The 20,625-nt window shown below is 40.2% G+C and overlaps 1 protein-coding gene across 1 annotated transcript in view; it reads left to right on the top strand.

The window, feature by feature from the left end:
• GRIN2C (glutamate ionotropic receptor NMDA type subunit 2C) overlaps window positions 1-20,625 on the top strand; it is a 97,551-nt gene that overhangs the window by 24,526 nt on the left and 52,400 nt on the right. Inside the window, exons 2-3 of the mRNA XM_060764727.2 lie at window positions 6,862-7,285; window positions 16,503-17,098. Coding sequence (XP_060620710.2) covers window positions 6,869-7,285; window positions 16,503-17,098 — 1,013 coding nt within the window. The 5' untranslated portion in view covers window positions 6,862-6,868. The remainder of the gene's footprint in view (window positions 1-6,861; window positions 7,286-16,502; window positions 17,099-20,625) is intronic.

The following is a 20,625-nucleotide window of genomic DNA, read 5'->3' as shown; positions in this document are numbered from 1 at the left end:
ACAAAACTCAGAAAGTAGTCAGTCGATTGACTTGACATTTCAACACATTGTTGCATTCCAATAGACATGTGTTTTTATAGTAAAATGAAATTTCAACACAATGTTTCATTCGAATACACATGTATATTTAGCGTAAAACTAGCAGTCCAGGAATAAACAAAGTAGAATCTGTGATACCCAAAGCAACCACTCACAGCCTACCTTCCATTTTACCTCAGCAGTATAAGAAATGAAAAGTGAGCTCTAACAACCAATTGCTGCACAGCTTTCCTTTTACCACAGCAGTAAATGAAACAGCCTATCCCTGAACAGCTTTAATTTTACTTCAGCAGTTGAATAAATAACAACCAATCGCAGTGCAGCTTTCCTTTTACCTCAGCAGTATAGGAAAAAACAACCAACCACAGAGCAACTGCCAATTCACCACAGTATTAAAAGAAATGAAAGCTGAGCTGTGATTGGTTGCTATTGGCATAACACTCATTCCAACCGTCATGGTGTTTGAGTACTAACGACTTCAATTTCCAGTATGTCTTATGTTTGCTATGACTGTAAAGTGCAGGGGAAATCTTTGCAAGTGCACAGTTTGAAATTAAGAAAACAATTGCTGCTCTCATGGGAACTTACACGTTGCATGCTCCAGTTGGTAAACTGTCAGATCTTTATGTTTATGCAGAAAACAGACAAATAAGAAATGTAGTCAATTCACTAGCTTTACAATTAAAAATGATTTCTGTTAAAAACCTCTTATTCTTTCCTTTCCTTTCATTCCACATAGACACAGCACTGCAAGGCAGGGTATTGAATTGAATTATATGTTTTCTTGGTGAATCTATGTTCACAGCAATACTTTTATTTACTTTCACATTCATTTGATATCAGACTGAGCTATAGCAAAGTGTGGCTTGATTTAGCTAGTTGCTAATAAAAAAGTAAGTTTCTAAGCTCTGACTTTTACTCTCCAAAGAGCCTATTTGTGATTGTCCTTAATAATGCAATACATGCGCTGTATATTTAATAACTTGCAGTACAATACAATGTACTCATTTTGTTTCCAGGGACGTTTTAGAGAAGGGATGCTAGCATTTTTCTGGGCGTTTGTTTCCGATTGATTTTTCCTACTTATATTTGAGCCATTTTGCCTTTGTACTCTCAATCATTGCCTTAAATGTTGTGCTTCATTTGTCTCATCAGCAGCACAGACAGCTGTTGTATGGTGCCTTGGCCATACTGCCACGATTAAGGGTGTGGGAGTCCTGCAGAGAGGAAATTTCTGTTTTGTAAGGAGAAGACTCCTGGTGAAAAATGCTGATAGCACTCCTGGTTATACCACCATAGATGCTTTGGGAGTCCCTGTGTATGGAGTCACCTAATACTTCCTTTCGAAGTACCATTCTCCCTCAAATGTAGGAGCAGTACCATCCCTCTAGGGCTGTGGGATAGACCTAGAAGCATTTTGGCTGTCCTTAAGCAACTGGGAAAAGAATATCTTAATGCAGTACCAGAGGCTGCCATTTCTTTCTTGGGTACACCAGAGTAACTGGAAGGCACTCAGACACCTGTCACAGCCAGTCAAGAGCTGGTTTGTGAGTGTGAGTGTGTGTGCTGCCCTAGGTATTCTTCTTGTGGCTGTTGTGCTTCCTTCCATGGGTGACTCTGGTAGAAATGAACTCTGTACCAGTCTGCTAATTTATCCAAAACCAGAATAAAACTTTCAAATATACTTCCATTGCTTGATTGAAGTTCTACAGGTTGCCTTTGCATTATAATTTGAATCAGTGATTGGTGGGATGGCAGCTAATTTCATAAAGACTAAAGGGTTTTGTAGCTACATGGGGATTGAAACAGGACTGGAAGAGGGAGAAAGAAATGCTTCAGAAAGGGAATGGCCTCTTTTTTTCCACCATTGAGAGATAACCTCATTTTCTAAAGGTTTGAAATATAAGCATTTGTTAATGTCCAGTCTTCTTTAGCACAAGTGTGTACATGTTTGAGAGAGAGAGAGATTTCCACAGTTATAGGACTCAAATGCTGAGATGCATTTCCCTGCAGGAAGGAGATTTCAAGTTTATGCAAATTGTATGCAAACCAACCTCATTTGCAATAAATAACTAAGGTTACTTTTTTTTTCTTGAGATGGCTATGTGGGATCAAAGGAAAATGACAGGAAAATGAGACAAAATGACTGGTATAATGACCAGCAGGGCTTTGCTAGTTAAGATTGCTATTGGTAGCCAAGAAAGTGAGAAGTGAGCAGGTACAGAAATGTGGTCTTCTATTCTTTGCATCCTGGTGTCCCCAGATTGCTGTTACCATTGTGGCCTCCTAGCCAGGCATCTGCTTGAACACCATAGGCAAGAGTTTGCTGGGATAAACAGACTCTTGTTCTGATCCATCTGGTCTCTTCATATGTGCCTGTATTCTCACAAGGACTAAGCATGAGATTTTTTTTTTCAAAATTGAAATCTGGCATAACACAGAAGTCAGTCATGCATCGGAATCCAAATTCTTCACTGCACAATGTTAAGGTATGGAAAACTGTCCATATGCCAATACATAGTTCAGCACCCTGGACACCTCCATTACAACATAGAGCAATGTTTCCCAGACTCTCATCTTCCCACAATCCCTGATCGTGGGTGAAGGCTGCTGAGGTTTCTGGGAGCTGAAGTCCAAAATACGCGACAACTAGAGTATGGGAATTACTAACCTAGACTAATACTAGGGAGAGATTCATTGCATATCTGACATAGAATCCACAGGCTGTACAATTTCCTGGCTTTATCCTCACCCGGCTTTCAATGCTGAATTTAGACCTACTTTGTTTCTTTGGCTTGGCTGGCCTGTTGATTTTTATTCTCTTAGCTTTTTAAAGTTGGTTTCTAACAATCTCTTGCTTTTTCATGTATGCAGCTTTAATATTATGTGGTTGTTTTTAAAAATGATGCTGTTAGCTGTTGATCCTCTTAGAAGCAGAAATATGGAATATCACACACACACTAAATAAATAGTAAAACTGCAATGTTCTGACTATATTTTGTGATTAAAAAGAGAGAGAAGAATCCACATGGTAAGTTGTGACACAGTAAAGAGCTACTACCACCCCTCTGCTGGAAGGTGCAGGTGTCTACACAAGATGACTAATGTGTAGTCCATTGCATTAAGTAGATCTTGCTGAGAGGCCCCTTGAACCAGCTGTCCAGACCCACTTAAAGAAGTAGAAGGTCCTGCATTTGTGTGGAGAGGTTCCTCAGTTGCGATCAAATGCACAGATATTCCACTTCATGTAGTAAAAGTGTGAGGTGGGCAGTAAAAGCTTCAGGACTTTGTGTGATGGACTGGTAGCAAGACATCTTGCCAGCAATTATGTCAGGAAGTAATACACAGTTGAGATGATTTATGAAGCAGCTGAATGTTAGGATGAGAGTCTTTCCTCTTAAATATTTGATTGTCAGCTGCACAAAGCACCAGGCAATTTATCCTGACGGGAGTGGGGTAAGGCTTTAGAAGAATCCTTCCAAATAAAATCATAAAGAAAAATGAAAACAAAGAAGTGGCAGGTAACCTGGCTGTATTGAAATATCCAGGGCTAAAGAGAAGATAAAATTAATTCTAGGAAAAGGAAACTGGCCACAGGATGGCAGCAGAGGGAAATTGCAATGAGAGAAGTGAACAAGTTTTAACGCAGGACAGGAGAAGTGGGGAAAGATCTTGTCTATATACTGCAGAAATAGGGAAGTTCTGTGTTAAAGGCCCCCAATACGTCTTGGCGTGCTTTACCCAAACTTTGACTTTCTTGACTTTTATCATTCTGATTGCTGTGTCCTTTTTGCATTCTGGTTTCTGTGGCATTATTGTTTCCCCCCTTTGGTCATTTAGTTTGAAATTCTTCTAGAAGGAGTACATGGCCAAAAGGAGTACAGAAAACCTTCTCCAAACAATCATCCCCTCTATTTGTTTGTCACGCACTAGAGTTTTCACCTGTTAGTTCTGGCTAACACATAACTCTATTTCAGTATTCTAGTAGTCCTGCTTGGCTAATCTCTGAAAAAGCTGACAGTTCTCCTCCTTGATCCACCCAGCAACAAGTGGGGAGTTGACCAGTTAAGGAAACAAAAATGGCCCAAAGTCCTATTGGGTGGAAAAGGAGGTTCATCCAGAAAACAGATTCACTTGATTAGAAAAAAGAGAGAGGCGGGGAGTCAGGGGCAAAAAAAGAAGGTTTATGAAAAGAAGAAAGTGGAGAGGAAAGCAAAGCACACTCTTATTCACAATTGACTCTTTTAGATACATCCAATCTCTGACAAATTATAAGAGGGAACATGGAGCACAACGGAAAAACACATTCTCCACTTTTGATGCATGGAACTGTATGAAGAAAGGGTTAGAATTGAGAGGAAAGTTAATGGGATGGGGAAAAGTGGAGACATAATAGGGATTAGGGGATAGAGAATGGACAAGGAGAAATGGAGGAAGTTGGTCAAACTGGATTAGACATGTACCACCCTAAGTATTTCTTCAGACAGTATGCAAAGAGGTATCTAGTGCCTTGTGCAAAACCTTTTCCTAGGCTGAGAAAGAGCAGTGAGATGGTATCTGGGCACAGCTTACCCCTCTAACTGAAACAGCTAGTGGAAATGTTCTCTGACTTGAAGCCATTGGTGGAGCCTTGCATTCCATCAGCATCAAACAGGTCTTGGCTTAGATGTGTTGATGTGATATGAGGTTAAACTACCAGATGAACATGTCTAAAAGTAAGGGGAGAACCACACATAGAACTGTATTCATGTCTTTATAAGGACCATTTTGCACATTATACATTTTAGGTTTTGATCTAAAATACAATAAAATATACTTATGAATGGAGGAAATGGCTATTTAGAAATAGTATTATATACAGTTGTTCCACTAAGCTGGAACTGACATTCTGGTTTGAAACAAGCTGTGGTTAGACCACTCCTGAAAAAGGCCTCCCTTGACTCTACGGTCTTGAACAACTACAGATCAATCTCCAACCTCCCTTTTTTGGGCAAGGTGCTGGAGCGGATGGTCGCCTCTCAGCTCCAGGGATTCCTAGATGACATCGACTACCTGAACCAGTCACAGTCTGGCTTTAGGCCTGGTAATGGTACTGAGATGGCTTTGGTCGCCTTGGTGGATGACCTCCGCAGGGAGCTGGACAGGGGGAGTGTGACCCTGCTGGTTCTCTTGGACATCTCAGCAGCTTTCGATACCATCAACCATGGTATCCTTCTGGGATGGCTCTCTGGGATGGATCTCGGGGGCATGGCCCTGTCGTGGTTCCGGTCCTTCCTGGAGGGTCACTCCCAGATGGTGAAGCTGGGGGACACCTGCTCGGACCCCTGGCCTTTGACCTGTGGGGTCCTGCAAGGTTCCATTCTGTCCCCCATGCTTTTTAACATCTACATGAAACCGCTGGGAGAGATCATCCAGAGTTTTGGAGTTGGATGCCATCTCTATGCAGATGATACCCAACGCTGCTATTCTTTTCCACCTAATTCCAAAGAAGCTCTTCAGGTATTGGACAAGTGCCTGGCCACTGTGGCTGTCTGGATGAGGATGAATAAGTTGAGGATCAATCCCGACAAGACAGAGGTCCTCCTGGTCGATCTTAAGCTGGATCGAGGTATAGGGTGGCAATCTGTGCTTGATGGGGTTGCACTCCCCCTGAAGTCACAGGTCTGCAGCTTGGGTGTCCTCCTAGACTCATCGCTAATGCTTGAAGCCCAGGCATCGGCGGTGGCTGGGAGGGCCTTCGCACAATTAAAACTTGTGCGCCAGCTGCGACCGTACCTCACGAAGTCGGATCTGGCCATGGTGGTCCACACCTTACTCACCTCCAGATTGGATTACTGTAATGCACTCTACGTGGGGCCGCCCTTGAAGACGGCTCGGAAATTTCAGTTGGTACAACGGGTGGCAGCCAGGTTCCTAACTGGAGCGACTTATAGGGAGCAGTCAACTCCCCTGTTTAAGGAGTTACATTGGCTGCTGTTCATTTTCCGGTCCCAATTCAAGGTGCAGGTTCTTACCTACAAAGCCCTGAACGGTTTGGGACCCACCTACCTGCGTGACCTCATTTCTGTTTATGAACCCAAAGAGATGATCTCTTTGATCATCTGGAGAGGCCCTGCTCTCGCTCCCGCCCCCTTTACAGGTGTGATTGGTGAGGATGAGGAAGAGGGCCTTCTCTGTGGTGGCCCCCTGACTTTGGAACTCGCTCCCCAAGGATATCAGACAAGCCCCCACATTGGCAGTCTTTAGGAGGAGCCTGAAAATGTAGCTGTTCCAGTGTGCCTTCCCTGAATAAGGAAACAATGCCCTGCTCAGATTAATTCTCTGCAATTGTCCTTAGAAGCACTTTACTATCCGTTGGGTTGGTCTCCCTACATTATTTTTTAAAACCCTCCTGCTTAGATGCATCCTACCTCTGTTCACGCCCAGTGTTTATTTAAAAGAAATTAATTTATTACATCTGGCCTGACCATAAGGTTTTAAATTCTCTGTGTTATTGTTTGTATGTGGGTTATATTAATTGTACTGTTTTATTTGCTTTCTGTTTTGTTTTTACTGATGTGTTGTTGGGCCTGGCCTCATGTAAGCCGCCCTGAGTCCCCTTGGGGAGATGTTGGCAGGATATAAATAAAGATGATGATGATGATGATGATGATTATTATTATTATTGGCAAACTCAGACCTCCTGGTGCACAATGTGTAAAAAGGCCCTCTGATGTCTTACTGGTGAAGAGTAATGTTTGTATCTTTCTCCCATTCCCCGCATTTCAGGTTCTTTTCCTTTTGCTTTTTCCAACTGTGGTTTATTTTTGTTCTGGGCTGCAGGGACTCCATGTTGGACATGGGCAGAGCTTTGAGAAACACCCTGGTGCTGTCCATGGTGCTGGGCTGTTCGGCTGTCCTGATGGATACTTTCCTGCCAAGCTCCAGGGAGCCAGTGGTGAACGTGGCTGTGGTGTTTGGAGGCACCATATACCCTCTCCACCTCCGCAACCGTCTGTCGCACCAAAGCTTCCTGGACATGCCTCTGGAGATCCATCCAGTCACAGTGATAGTGAACGACACCAACCCCAGTACTCTCTTGACCCAAATCTGTGGTATACTATCCAGCACAAAGATCCATGGAATTGTCTTTGAGGACAACATCGGCACAGAAGCTGTGGCACAGATTCTTGACTTCATCTCATCCCAGACCCATGTACCTATCATTAGTATCAGTGGAGGATCTGCTGTAGTCCTGACACCTAAGGTGAAATCTCTTTGTTATTCTGGTTGACTAGGTTGGAAATGGGCATTCATAGACATCAATCTCTCCTTCTCTCCTTCCTTGTCTTGTATCTCAGTTACCTTGCCTGCTTCCTTAGTTTTTACCCTTACTTGCCCATCCTTTCCTTCCCCCATTTTACCTCTTCTTAAATATCTTATAGTTACATATATCTCAAGTATAGTCAGCTCTCTACATTTGTAGGTATGATTTTTACTGATTTGATTATTCCCAGATTTGACTAAAATGTTCTGTCTATGAGTCTTTAGATCCTCCAGTGTGACTCTATGGTCAATCTCTATGAGACGTTCACCACAGAGTCATGCTGGAGGATCTAGAAATACCCAGAGGTCTTCTCCCAAGTTAAAAAAATAGCATTCTTTTTTTTTTTTACATCATGGTTCTTTCATTTTTTCTCCTGTGCTCCTAAACCTAGTGAATGTGTAGGGCTCACTGCTATAGAGTCAGAGACAAAAATGATTTGCTTGTCCTAAACTTCTATCTTTTATTCATCAATAGTTGTATTAGCCTGGTGTCTGGTGTTGGTAGATCTGTTGGAAAGTTGGAGATACTTTATCCTTTTTTTTTAAAGCTTGATTTTTAACAATTCCATGTAATTTCCCAATAAGTATTTTAAAATGAAAACCAGTAAAAATGCATCCAGATAATAAAGCAATTAAAAACATTTCTAAACCCCTTTAGCAGCAGGCCAAAACACTCATTCATCAAATGCCTTAGTGTAGTGTCTCAGTGCAGAACACTAGAGAAATGAGTATCCTGAAGTTACCTGAGAATAGGCAGGGGCTGCCACCTGGCAACTCATCCCTCTTGTGACCAGGAGGCAGCCCTTTGGTGGTGATCTTAAGGAGTAGACTCCCATGGCAGAGAGTAGAGATTTATGATTACACTCTTCTGAAGAGGATGTCCAGGGCGTTGGCTTATTCTTGGGCAAGATTATTACAATAACATAAACATTATTGAGAACAGCAGAAAAAAGGCCCTTCCACACAGCCACATAACTGAAAATATCAAGGCAAATAATCCACAATATCTGCTTTGAACTGGGTTATCTGAGTCCACACTGCAATATAATCCAGTTCAATGTGAATTTTATACGGTTGTGTGGAAGGGCTGAAGTTAATTTGTCCTTTTTTTTGGCTAAGCAGTTCCTAGGTTGCAGGAGCCTCTGCTCTAGTTCTCTTTCTTTGCTCCCACTCTTCTTTTGTCATCTAAATAATTTGGATTCATTATTGAGGGAGAGTGCTGGTGATGGAGGATATAAATTTTGTTACGGTCTGTCATCTGATAGGAAGAGTCTAGAACTATAAGATTTGTGGACCTTATGACCTATATAAAGCTTATGCCTCAAACAAGTTTGTGGCGTTGTTTTAAGGATAAAGTGGGTAGATGGTGAACCAGCTGTACTGCCTTGAGCTCATTGGAAGACAGGCAGATATAGATGGAACTATTAAATAATAAGATTTTTTTCCCAATTTAAATGCTGCAGAAAGTCATATAAACCAAGGTAGATTTGTCATGCTATGCTATACTTGTTATAGTTCTCTCTGTCCAGCACATTCCTGTGTTGGGTATTGTCTAAAAATGCTCAGCATGTACACTTTGCTTGTACACATCTATAGGTTTGTCTTTTGTAGACTTGAATATTAATAGTTTAAAATGTAATCTCTAGGGGTCCTTCCAGACAGGCCCTATATCCCAGGAACAGATCCCAGGTTTTCTGCTTTAAACTGGATTATATGAGTCCACACTGCCAGATAATCTAGGATAAACAGAAAACCTGGGATCAGATCCTGGGATATAGGGCCTGTCTGGAAGGGCCCTAAGCCTCCAGTGTGAGTCTATGGTCTACTTCCAGCAGAACTTGACCGTAAGGTCATACTGAAGGATCTAGAGATTCCTAGAGAGGTGTTCTCCCAGGTTTGAAAAACTAGTGTTTGTTATTACTGGATTTTCTACTTTCATGGTGATCCTGTGCCCCTAACTCCAGTAAATGTGGAAAGCTGACTGTACATCAGCATCACTTCCCTCAGGTTGTGGATGTTTCTTGCAGTGTGTTTGAACTCTGTATTTTCATTCTGCAGTTTAGCCAACCATTTATCATTTATTGGCTGCTGAAAACTGCCTTGGCAAGGAAATTAAAATGGGATGAATCTCCTTTGATTATGTGAAGTCTAATGAGAGTCTTTTATATTCCTGAAAAGGGGAGGAAATGGGTTACGTTGTTTCATGTGCAGGAAGAGAAAGTCTGTGGTCAATTGCTTTGTCAATACATTGTGTTTATTTATTGATTTCTGAACTAGATATTCTGAATTAGTACCAACAAATGATTGTGTATTTTCTCTAATAGTGAATTATAAGGTTCAGAGCAATGTTATGAGAAAGAAAGACACAACCCATGATCCTTCAGAGCTATTGGGAGCCCCATATTTCATCCCAGCCATGGAGCAGTTGTGTCTTAAATCACCTGCAAGTGGCACATGGAAGTACGCTGCAGTGACTGCCGCAGGGTACTTTGATTCCTTACAGGTGGAGGGTGCATTGGGTAATTATTTTTAGCTTGCTTGCCTGCACAGCGTGTCAGTGGTAGTTACTGTCACCTGCTCACAGGAAAATGTGTAAACTTTAACAGTGCCTTGTTCATAATCAGCACAATTTGTTTTTATTTGCATAAAGACTAGACTGAGAATCTCATGGGTGCTACTTCTGGGAGGAAAACCTCTTCAAGGCACAATTACAAATCATACAGACCTCCTTGGGTCAGTCTCTTTGTCCTTGCCTGACCCCATAAGTGCTTATTCCCATGTCATCATGTGCTGCATAAAACGGACTGGCAACATCTGCCCTCCCTCCAGAGGTTGTTAGCTTTTATCATCCCTCTTGATTGACTCTGTTTGCTATGCAACTGTTGGGGGGAAACAGTCAATACGTGAAGGGCCACACGTGCCACAAAACAATATATGGAGATGACCATACATTGCTACCCCTCATGGTTGGAATCCTGTTACCACATGCATATACTTCACACATGCATATGTCCTTTTTATAATCATTGTGCAAGGAGTAGTTTTTGTAATGCTTTCTATACACCCTGAAAGATTTCTGTAAAGGGAAGGCATGCCCTCTCTTAGCCATTTGGTGGCTCAGTGAGGGTTCTGTGTCTATTTATTGTCCAGTGAAAGATATAAGATGCCAGGCAGAGTCCAGAAGAAAAGAACAGACATTTTCCTCTTGGATCTCCAGCAAACCTGCTGAGGGGGAGGCAGCTGCTGTTTGCTCATGACTGCAAAACAACAATCAGCTGGTTTATTGGTGTCCTCACACCTTCCAGCCTCTAAATGAGAAAGGGCCCACGTGGCTGCTTTCTCGTGCAGACTTGTATCTCTAGGAACCTGATGGCTGTATGGAATTGAATGTATGCAGCATGTTTTCATGTTCACTGAGGACAATAGTCCATGTTTTCAGAAAGAACTAATGAGCAGTGTACTCAAGCAGCACATCATGGTGATTACTTCCATGCACAGCAAGCAAATCATTCAGTTGCAAGCTGGGTTTGTGTCAGTGTTCATAACAGCATGCTGACAAGAATCTTCTAGATGAATAACTTGCTACATGAGAACAGACACTGCAGGAAGATACAAGTCCTTGGTTAGATGTGTATCAACCAAGAGCAATTTGGTTAGAAACAGCAACACAAGTATATGTTGGATTCTTCCTCTTCCAATTCCCCATAAAGTTCAGACATGACTTATTGCCTGATGGTGGATGGTAGGGAGTGAGTAAGAAAATCCACCGTGGGAGGGGGAATGTCATGCTGTATGTTTCCATGACTGTCCACTGGGGGAGAAAGGAATGGAAGAAGAGGTTGCCATTCTCTCAAGTAGCTTCATCTACTTGTTGTCACAGTCATTTGTCAAGTCATCTTCAATCTATGGCAACCCTATGAATGAGAGAGGTCCAAAGGCTCCAATGGCCTCACTGGAACTCACTGCCTGGTGAAATTAGGCAAGCTCTCACCCTAGCAGCCTTTAAGATGAATCTAAAAACTTGGCTCTTCCGGTGTGCTTTTGGAAAGTGACCACACATTTCTTTCCCGTTGTCTTCTCCCTCAAGTTGTCTTCATATTGCCCTTCCACTCACCTTTTTAAAGGCCTGACTCCACTGTTCCATCCTCTATGAGCTCATTCCTAACAAATTCATCTTTTTCATTGTTATCTCATCCAGGGTGTTATCATTTTATGTGTACATTTGATCCGCCCATTGTGTGTGTTTGTTACTGTATTTTGCACTGTCCTGTTTTGTCCTTATGCTCACTTATTTTATTGCCTTATTTTATTGTGTTGTTATTTTTGTTGCTTTGTATTCATTCTATTGTAATTGTTTTATCAGGATTGGCCTCGTGTAAGCCGCCCCGAATCCCCTTTGGGGAGATGGTGGCAAGTATAAATAAAGATTATTATTATTATTATTATTATTATTATTATTATTATTATTACTGTGTGAACTCAGGATTGGCTGTAATTCTGCTCTGCCTACACACAGAGTAGTAGATAAACATGACACAAGGAGCCATCATTCACATGCCCATTGCACTGATGTGTACAGCCGTTGGGCAGTCTTGGATCAGCGGGGAAATAACACACAAGGGAGAAGTCATGAACCTTTCCTGCTTCTGGTGAAATATTTGACTGCCATTAGCTGTTCCAGCCACATTTTCTTTTTCCTGGTTTTGGCACCAGAGCTAACTAAATCAGAAATGGATTAAAATGACGGTAGTAAGGTAAAGTACAGTGAAGGTAAAAAGGTTGTTAATTTCATCCTGCAGAAATCTGGTACATATAAAGGTTCCTTCACTTCCTCACCTGTATTATAGGCAGGCACATGCAGGGAAACATGTCTGGACTCTTCAATAGAAGGCAACTGAGAAAGCTTCCTAAGTTTAATCTTGATGGCACTCTCCATGGTGGTGTTACAGTGCACTCTTAGCAGGGCCTTTGGGAAACACCCTTTCCAGAAGGTACAGATGGGTAAGAATTTCGTTTGTCTGCTTTCAGTAAAAATCAGCAAACGTGGGAGCAAATCTTGCCAAGATCTTGTGATAGATTCACCTTAAGAGTTATCATAAGTTGGAAAGCACTTGATGGCACATAACAATTCATATTGAGGATGGATTCAAAATTTTAAAAATCCAGACAGGAGAGAAACCAAAAAAGATAAATCCCATTCATCCAGGTCCAAAGTTTACCTCTTAAAGTAATCTTAAAGGTCTGGTGTATTCAGCCTTTTTGGTGCTGAATTACATCTCCTACCTTTCTTTGCCTTGATAAATTTCTCACCTGTGACATCCAAATGACACACAGGTATGACATAGACCTCTTCATGCTGGGTATACTTCTGTCTGCTGACTCATTTCAGTGATGCAGGATATAGTCCCAGTTTCAGGGAAAAGATATGGAATTGACAGTGATGTCAATGACAATTATTGCCACCTATATTTTGAAATCTCTTCACATTCAGAATAAAAATAAATTTAATAAAATTCAAATGCAAGAGAAAACTAAAACAACAACAGTTCCTCGAGGCATACTGAGTAATTCTGCTTTGGGAGGCCTTGTTCCACCCCTGCAAGAGATCATGGGGTGGGAGCTGTCCTGAGCAGTGTAGCACAGCTAGGTCAACTCATGGGAGCTGAGATGAGGGAAACTTAAGGTGTGTGTATGTGTGTGGAACAAAGTGCACCACTATCTATCTTCACAAATTCATGTATTTTTCCCAGACAGGTAATCCAAATGGGACTTACTACTAGTGTGAGAAGACCTCAGGCTTATGATCTATTTTAAGATAGACTGTACCCCCCCCCCCACTCCCACAAGTTTGTTGGGGTTCACTGACTGACCCCAGTGTATCCATATAAGCTCAAAAACTAAAAATTAAATGAAGGCTACCTCTGAGCACATGTTCAGCCCTGGAATTTGTTTTCAGTGCTAGAACTGCGCTTGTAAAGAAACCAACTGTTTTGTATAAACTCCACTTCCAGATTCTTCCAAAACTGTCTTTAATTTGAGGAACCCGAGAGAATGCTAGCTGTATTATCAAAAAGTTAAAAATTACAACCCTTGACAATCTACTGCAAGTTATCCGAAAACTGACAAGTGGATCAAAATCTATATTTTGCTTATCACTGCCTTAATCTGATAGTTACAGCAATTTGGTACTACTTTATCTTTTGTGGCTCCAAACTATAATTTTGGGATTTGTAGGTTGGTGGGGGATTTAGGATTTCCTGCAAGAGAACTCTTTTGCTGAACTATTGAATTCTAAGTCCCTCACTAAACTACAAATGCCAGGATTCCATAGAGAACTGCTATGGCAGTGAAAGATATAATTGTACAGTGTGGACACAATCTGGCATTCACATGCATAAAAGAGAAGTCTATGCAATTGTAAGGGAAAGAGAGGCACCAGGAGAAGGAAAACTTCAAATTATTGCTGAATGAACAGAAGGTTGTTGTTATTCAGTTCTTGTGGGTTTTTTCGGGCTATATGGCCATGTTCTATATAGCCCGAAAAAACCCACAAGAACTGAGTGATTCCGGCCATGAAAGCCTTCGACAATACGTTGTTGTTATTGTCTAAAATCTTCACCACATAGAGCCTCCCTCAGTGGGCGAAGGCAATACCAGTGGAAGTTCACCCAAAGCATGCCTTTCAGAAACATGCAGAGATGGCCATATTGTGCTCCCTCCCTCTTTCCTCCCCGCTCCTTCCTCAGCACGACGTGCGTCAGCAGCAGGTCACAAATGCTGCATGGATTACACAGAGGGGCCTTTCTGAGTGTCCGGTGTTTACTGTTTCAAGGGGACAATTGGAAATACTTCTCTGCAGTCAGATACATACTCAGCTCCCCATCTAGAAACACTTCATCCAAAATGACACATTGGCACAATCAAGCTATGAAAAGAGCAGTCCAAACAATTTTAATCATTGATATCCTTTTAGGAAAAAGACAAGGCTTTATAGTTTCTGGTAATACAGTTTTCTGTTTGTTTGTTTTTTTTTAATGTTTTGCAAGTAGCTGAATATGATCAAAAGTTAGAATTTTGTTTGTATACAACCAAATTATTTTTATTTATGTATTTACCTATATCATTGTAAACGGAGTTCATGAGCTCGTTTTTAATTTTAATATACAGTTTAAGTTTAATAAGGTGCAATTGCAATAGTATAAAGCTATATTTTATGACATAACGGATGGATTTCCCTTGGAGATATTCTAAGTACTCTATTTTTAAGTTAATCCTGATGGGAGAATTCCAGCTGGAATCAGCTCAGCATTTGTAAAGTTTCTCAGAAAATGTCTGGCTTGTTTTTTTTTTTCAAATTTACTTTCAATTTTGTTACAAAAAAATACACCTTTCCTTTCAATTGTATATAATGCTAAATTATACATTACTTTAGTAAATACACTAAAGCAGTGATTCCCAACCTGTGTTCCGTGGACCACCAGTGGTCCCCAAGAACGAAAATATGGTTCGCAGCCTCACCATTACTACACTGTTGCCTCGAAACCACGCAGCAATGAGAGTGATTGGTCTTGTGAAACCCTTTTATAGTGCCAAGGCAACGGGGATGTTGGGAGGGGACTACCCATGAAAGATTCCTACTACTACATCAGCTCTAGATTATTGAAAATGGTTTTCTGTGGGTGAGCAGATGGCGACTACTGGATGGCACATGTTCTGTATCAGAAACTAGAGTGGTCTATCCAATGCAATTTTCTGAATCAGTACCCCAAATAACCAAACTGAATCTAAAGTTGACCAAAAACTGATTCATAACCCTTTTGGTGCTCATGTTGGAGAGTGATCCCTGGTCAAAGTGGTCACTGTTCAAGTGGTCCCTGATCAAAGTGATCCCTGGTCAAAAGAAGACTGGGAACCACTGCTCTAAAAGTACCAGATCCCATTTCATCTTAAGAGCTAAGCCAGGTCAGTCATGGTTAATCATTGGATGAGAGACTTCCAGTGAATACCAGGTGCAAAAGGCTATATTTCAGAGAAGCGAACTGGCAATCTCACCTCTGAGTATTCCTTGCCTAAGACATGCTTATTAAATTCCTGGGGTTGCCATAAGTCCACAGAGACATGGAGCCCCCAGTGGCACAATGGGTTAAACTCTTGTGCCACAGGACTGAAGACCGTCAAGTCAGAGATTCAAATCTGGGGAGAGCGCAGATGAGCTCCCTCTGTCAGTTCCAGCTCCCCATGCGGGGACATGAGAGGAGCCTTCCAGAAGGATGGTCAAACATCAAAGCATCCGGGCATCCCCTGGGCAACGTTCTTGCAGATGGCAAATTTTCTCACACCAGAAGTTACTAGCAGCTTCTCAAGTTGCTCCTGACATGAAACAAACAAACAAAAAACCAGACACATTATGCAAACAGATCAGCCTCACACATCCTTCTTTTCCCCAGGAGGCCATGAAGAGATCAGACACTTGTGCACCCATTTTATTTTTTTCCACTAAAAACAGATTAGCATTTCATCTTGAACCCTAAACTATGATTAATTGTAAATATGGTTTGTGTTAACTAAAGCCATGCACTTAAATCTGGCATGGACTCCTTTTTTCTCAATTGGGACATTATACTAACTACAATAAAAGAAATGATAACTCAAACATTTATACTTTTTCTAAGTCTCTTTCCAGTTCAGCTGCAATTGGTGTTGGTTTTCCCTTGGTGTCCACTGAGGTTTGATTCCAGGATCCTCTGTGGGTACCAAAATCTGTGAATGCTCAGGTCCTACTATATATGGTACAATGATGTCCTGCATATAAAATAGCAAAATCATTTGCTGATGGGATATTCTGAGGGGAATAGTTTTGTACCATGTGTGAATTCATGGCTGCAGATTGTGTACCCATGCACACACCATAGAACAAAGATTTGTGTAAAAGGCGAGGAAAATTAAAGAACGGTCATTAGAATCGGGACAGCTTTCCAGCAGCAGCACCCGAAAGAGATGGATCAGAGTTGGTAGAAAAAATCAGAAAGACAATCTTCAGTTGGTGGCATTTATAATTTTCTCCCTGAAGTCATTCTCATCTAGGAAGTTACAAAGTCAAGGTTTGTAGACTGTTCATTATCTAGGCAGTTTTCATTCAATCTCTCCCCCTTTTACAGGAGCCTGGCTCTGCCTTTCTGCAACTGGGGGTCTCAATTGAACAGCAGATACAGGTGATCTTCAAAGTCTTGGAGGAATATGACTGGAGTTCCTTTGCAGTCATCACCAGCCTATATCCAGGATACACAGTATTTTTGGACGTTATACGGTCCTTCACAGATGCCAGTTATTTTGGCTGGGAGATCCAGGATGTTTTGACTTTTGAGATGACCCAAGATGAAACAGACTCCAAAATCCAAAGGTTGCTGCGTCAGATCGATGCTCAGGTGATGATTGTGTATTGCTCACGAGAAGAAGCTGAATATCTCTTTCAAATGGCAGAGGAGGCTGGTTTGATTGGGCCTGGCTACATTTGGATTGTGCCTAGTCTGGCAGTAGGCAACATGGATGTCCCGCCTACCTCTTTCCCTATTGGCCTCATCAGTGTGGTCACGGAGAGCTGGAAAATGAGCCTGAGGCAAAAGGTCCGGGATGGTGTGGCTATTATAGCTCTCGGAGCAGAGAGCTATTTCAAGACCTATGGCAACCTCCCTATGGTGGGCAGTGATTGCTACAAGAGCCCTCCTAGTGTACCTGCAAACAACAGTTTCTACAGGTAAGCATGGGTAATAATAATAATAATAATAATAATAATAATAATAATATAGATCTTTATTTATATCCTGCCCTATCTCCCCGAGGGCACAGAAGCCTACAGTCTTTTTGGTACTGTCAGTAATTAGAAAGAGATAAGCAGCAATTGTTTGTAAAGAATCCTACAAAATATCTGTTGTTGAAGGGCCAGTTTAACAGATAGATGTGAAACTTGTAGACTTGAACATTCTCCATCTAGGAATTACCACATATCTGCAATCAGGGGTGAATCAACTCTGAAGAATTACTGTAGTTTCATAGCAATTTAACTGTTATGGCCCAATGTTATAGGATCAAGAGAGCTGTAGTTTTTACCAAACTACAAATCCCAGGATTCCATAATATGAACCAAGGCAGTTAAAGGGGCATCAAACTGCATTAATTCTACAGATTTTTTTTTTATAATGAACAGATTCCACAATAAATATATGGTGTTGATCAAAATGTCTAAAAACTAGTAGAGACAAACATTTTTAAAATAATTTTTATTGAATATTTCAGATAGCATCATAAAATATAATCACAGATAATACAAAAATAGAAAAATTAAAAATAATGATAATAATAAAAATAAATAAAATAATAAAAAAGAAAAGTCATTCATACTAATGGATAGTAAGATAATAACAGAAAGAGGTAAAGAAAAAAAAAGAAGAAAAATGAAAAAGAAAAAGAGAGAGAGGAAAGAAGGGAAAAAAGGAGTTTATATAGCACTTCCAAGCTCCTCCAAATTGGGTTCCACTATAATCTTCCAAAGTCTTTAATTTTGTCTTTCCCTCTTCAGCTTTGTAGCTTATCAGCATAGACTTCTGATTGTAAAACTGGCTATATAATTAACACTCTCTTTTCTCTTTTTCCATGTAAACTCTAAATAAATGCAAGTCTGTCTTTTTTGTTGGTTTTTCATGATGTCTATTTAAGAGTTGGGTCAATTCATCCACATTCATTACTTCCATAACTTTCATTATCCATTGCTCCTCTGTGGGAGTTTCCTTCTGTCTCCACAACTTAGCATAGGTTGTTCTTGCTGCCGTCGTTAAGGAATTAAGGAGGGCTTCTCTATTGGATTCCATCTTCTCATCTATAAATCCTAGTACGAAGTATTCAGGCTTCATTTGTAATTTAATATCTAAAATCATCTGTATTTCTTTGTGAATAATTTTCCAATTTTTATTTGCTTTGTTACAAGACCACCAAATATGGTAAAAGCTTCCTTCTTGGTTTTCACATTTCCAGCAATTATTATTGAAGTTTTTGTAATATTTACTTAATTTAGATGGGGTGATATACCAATGATACATCATTTTAAGCCAATTTTCTTTTAAATAATATGGATATATTTGTTTCAATGTATTATTCCAATTGTTTTCCCACACCTCCAGCCTAATTGATCTTCCAATATTAGTGGTTCATTTTATTATGCACTCTTTAATCTGCTCTCTCTCTCTGTTGACCATTCTAATAATTTCTTATAAATCTTAGTAATTATCTTCTTATCTGACTTCATTATTTTCTGCCAAAACGTTTCTCTTCCCAAAAAACCAATTAATTTAGCCTTATTATAGTATTCCTTTAACTGCCTGTATTGAAACCAGGAGTTGTTTCCAAATCTTTTTTTGATTTCTTCTTGTGATTTTAATTCAGAGGAGTTGGTCTTCTTCGTCAAAATATCTCGGTAAGTTGGCCATTCTTTCCATCCCAATAGTCTTCTTTGACCTTCTTCTAATGGTGATATCCAAGGGGGTGTTTTAGTATATAATCTCTTTTTATATTTATTCCAAATGTTTACTAATGCTGCTCTTAAAAATTATTTCCAAAATTCTTCTCTGTCTTAATTTGCTCATACCAAATATATCCATACCACACCACTCTTAAATCATGTCATTCGAGAGTCAGCAATTTTTCCTGATTTAGTGTCATCCAATCTTTTGTCCGCAAGAGGCCCGAAGCCTTATGATATAATTTCAGATCTGGGAGGCCAAATCCTCCTCTTTTCTTATCATCTGTTTAATTTAGGAATTTTATTCTTGCCTTTTCCCCCTGCGAGATGAATTTAGCCAAATCTTTGTTCCGATCTTTAAAAATTCTTTGGGTCCTAATTATCGGTATATTTTGAAATAAATATAACTTTTTGGTAATACATTCATTTTAATAATGGATATCCTCCCCAAGAGCGATAATTGTAGATTTTTCCAGTAGAGACAAATATTGAGAGTTAAATAGTTTTGGTGTAAAGGCAGCTGGGAATTCTTCAAATGTGACATATCTACGTAAGTTTATTTACAAGGAGCAGGCAGGGATAGAGGACAATAACATATGAGTGGAGCCACTGCTGAAAAATAATTTATGTAGCACATGATGGTATATGGTGGGAAAGACTATTTACAAAGTTTATATACACTCTAACCATGGAAAGGTCCATAATAACTCCTATAAGGCTCCTTTCACACTACACAATTGTCCTGTACTGTGCTTCCACTGACATAGTTGTATCCCATGGGATACTGGGATTGCCTGTGGAGGGAAGGGCATTTTTTGGCCTCATTTGAAGAACTCAAGTTCCTCTGACCAAATTACAGAACCTAAGAAGATTTTATAGCATGCTGCCATGGCAGTCAAAGTAGAATTACATTGATACAATAGGATAGTGTGAAAGGGTCCTTATAAGACATGGGAGGAGGAAGAGAATTGATACTTGTTGGACCAGACCACCTGATTTAATAACAAATGACTATGTTTGGCTTGTGTAGAGCCACCTTGAGTCCTATATCAGGAGAAAGATGGAACAAAAATAAAGTACAGTAGAGTCTCGCTTATCCAACTTTCACTCATCCAACGTTCTGTATTATCCAATGTACTCTGCCCCCCCCCCTCAGATCCACAGCTGTTTCAATACATTTTGATATTTTGGTACTAAATTTGTAAATACAGTAGTTACTACATAACTTTACCGTGTATTGAACTGCTTTTTCTGTTGATTTGTTGTAAAACATGATGTTTTGGTGCTTAATTTGTAAAATCATAATGTAATTTGATGATTGCTAGGGTTTTCCTTAATCCCACCTGATTATCCAACATTTTCACTTATCTAATGTTCGGCCAGCCCGTTTATGTTGGATAAGCAAGACTACTACATAAATAATAATATTTTGCCATTCTCTTGCCTCCTTGAAAGCATTCTTTTCATACCAAAACTATTTAGCTCTGAATATTTGTCTCTACTACTCGTTTTTATACATTTTAAGCAATACCATACATTTATTCTGGCATCTGCTCACTATAAAAAGGTTTTGTGGTGAGACAGAATTGGTCATAACATTAAGACGCACATTTTCTGATAAATAAGTAACAAAATAAAACCATGTACTCATGTCAACAAAGGTGCATCACACATGTGTTTTTCCAGAGCACAGGAAATGGTTGTGGAATTCTGGGAGTTCTAATCCAAAAAAGTAGGTTTTCTAAACTCTGCTTATATCTTCTATTTAT

This window comes from Anolis sagrei, chromosome 2 (assembly GCF_037176765.1).
Source record: "Anolis sagrei isolate rAnoSag1 chromosome 2, rAnoSag1.mat, whole genome shotgun sequence".
NCBI classification, from domain to species: domain Eukaryota; kingdom Metazoa; phylum Chordata; class Lepidosauria; order Squamata; family Dactyloidae; genus Anolis; species Anolis sagrei.
This window is presented reverse-complemented; position numbering and strand designations above follow the sequence as displayed.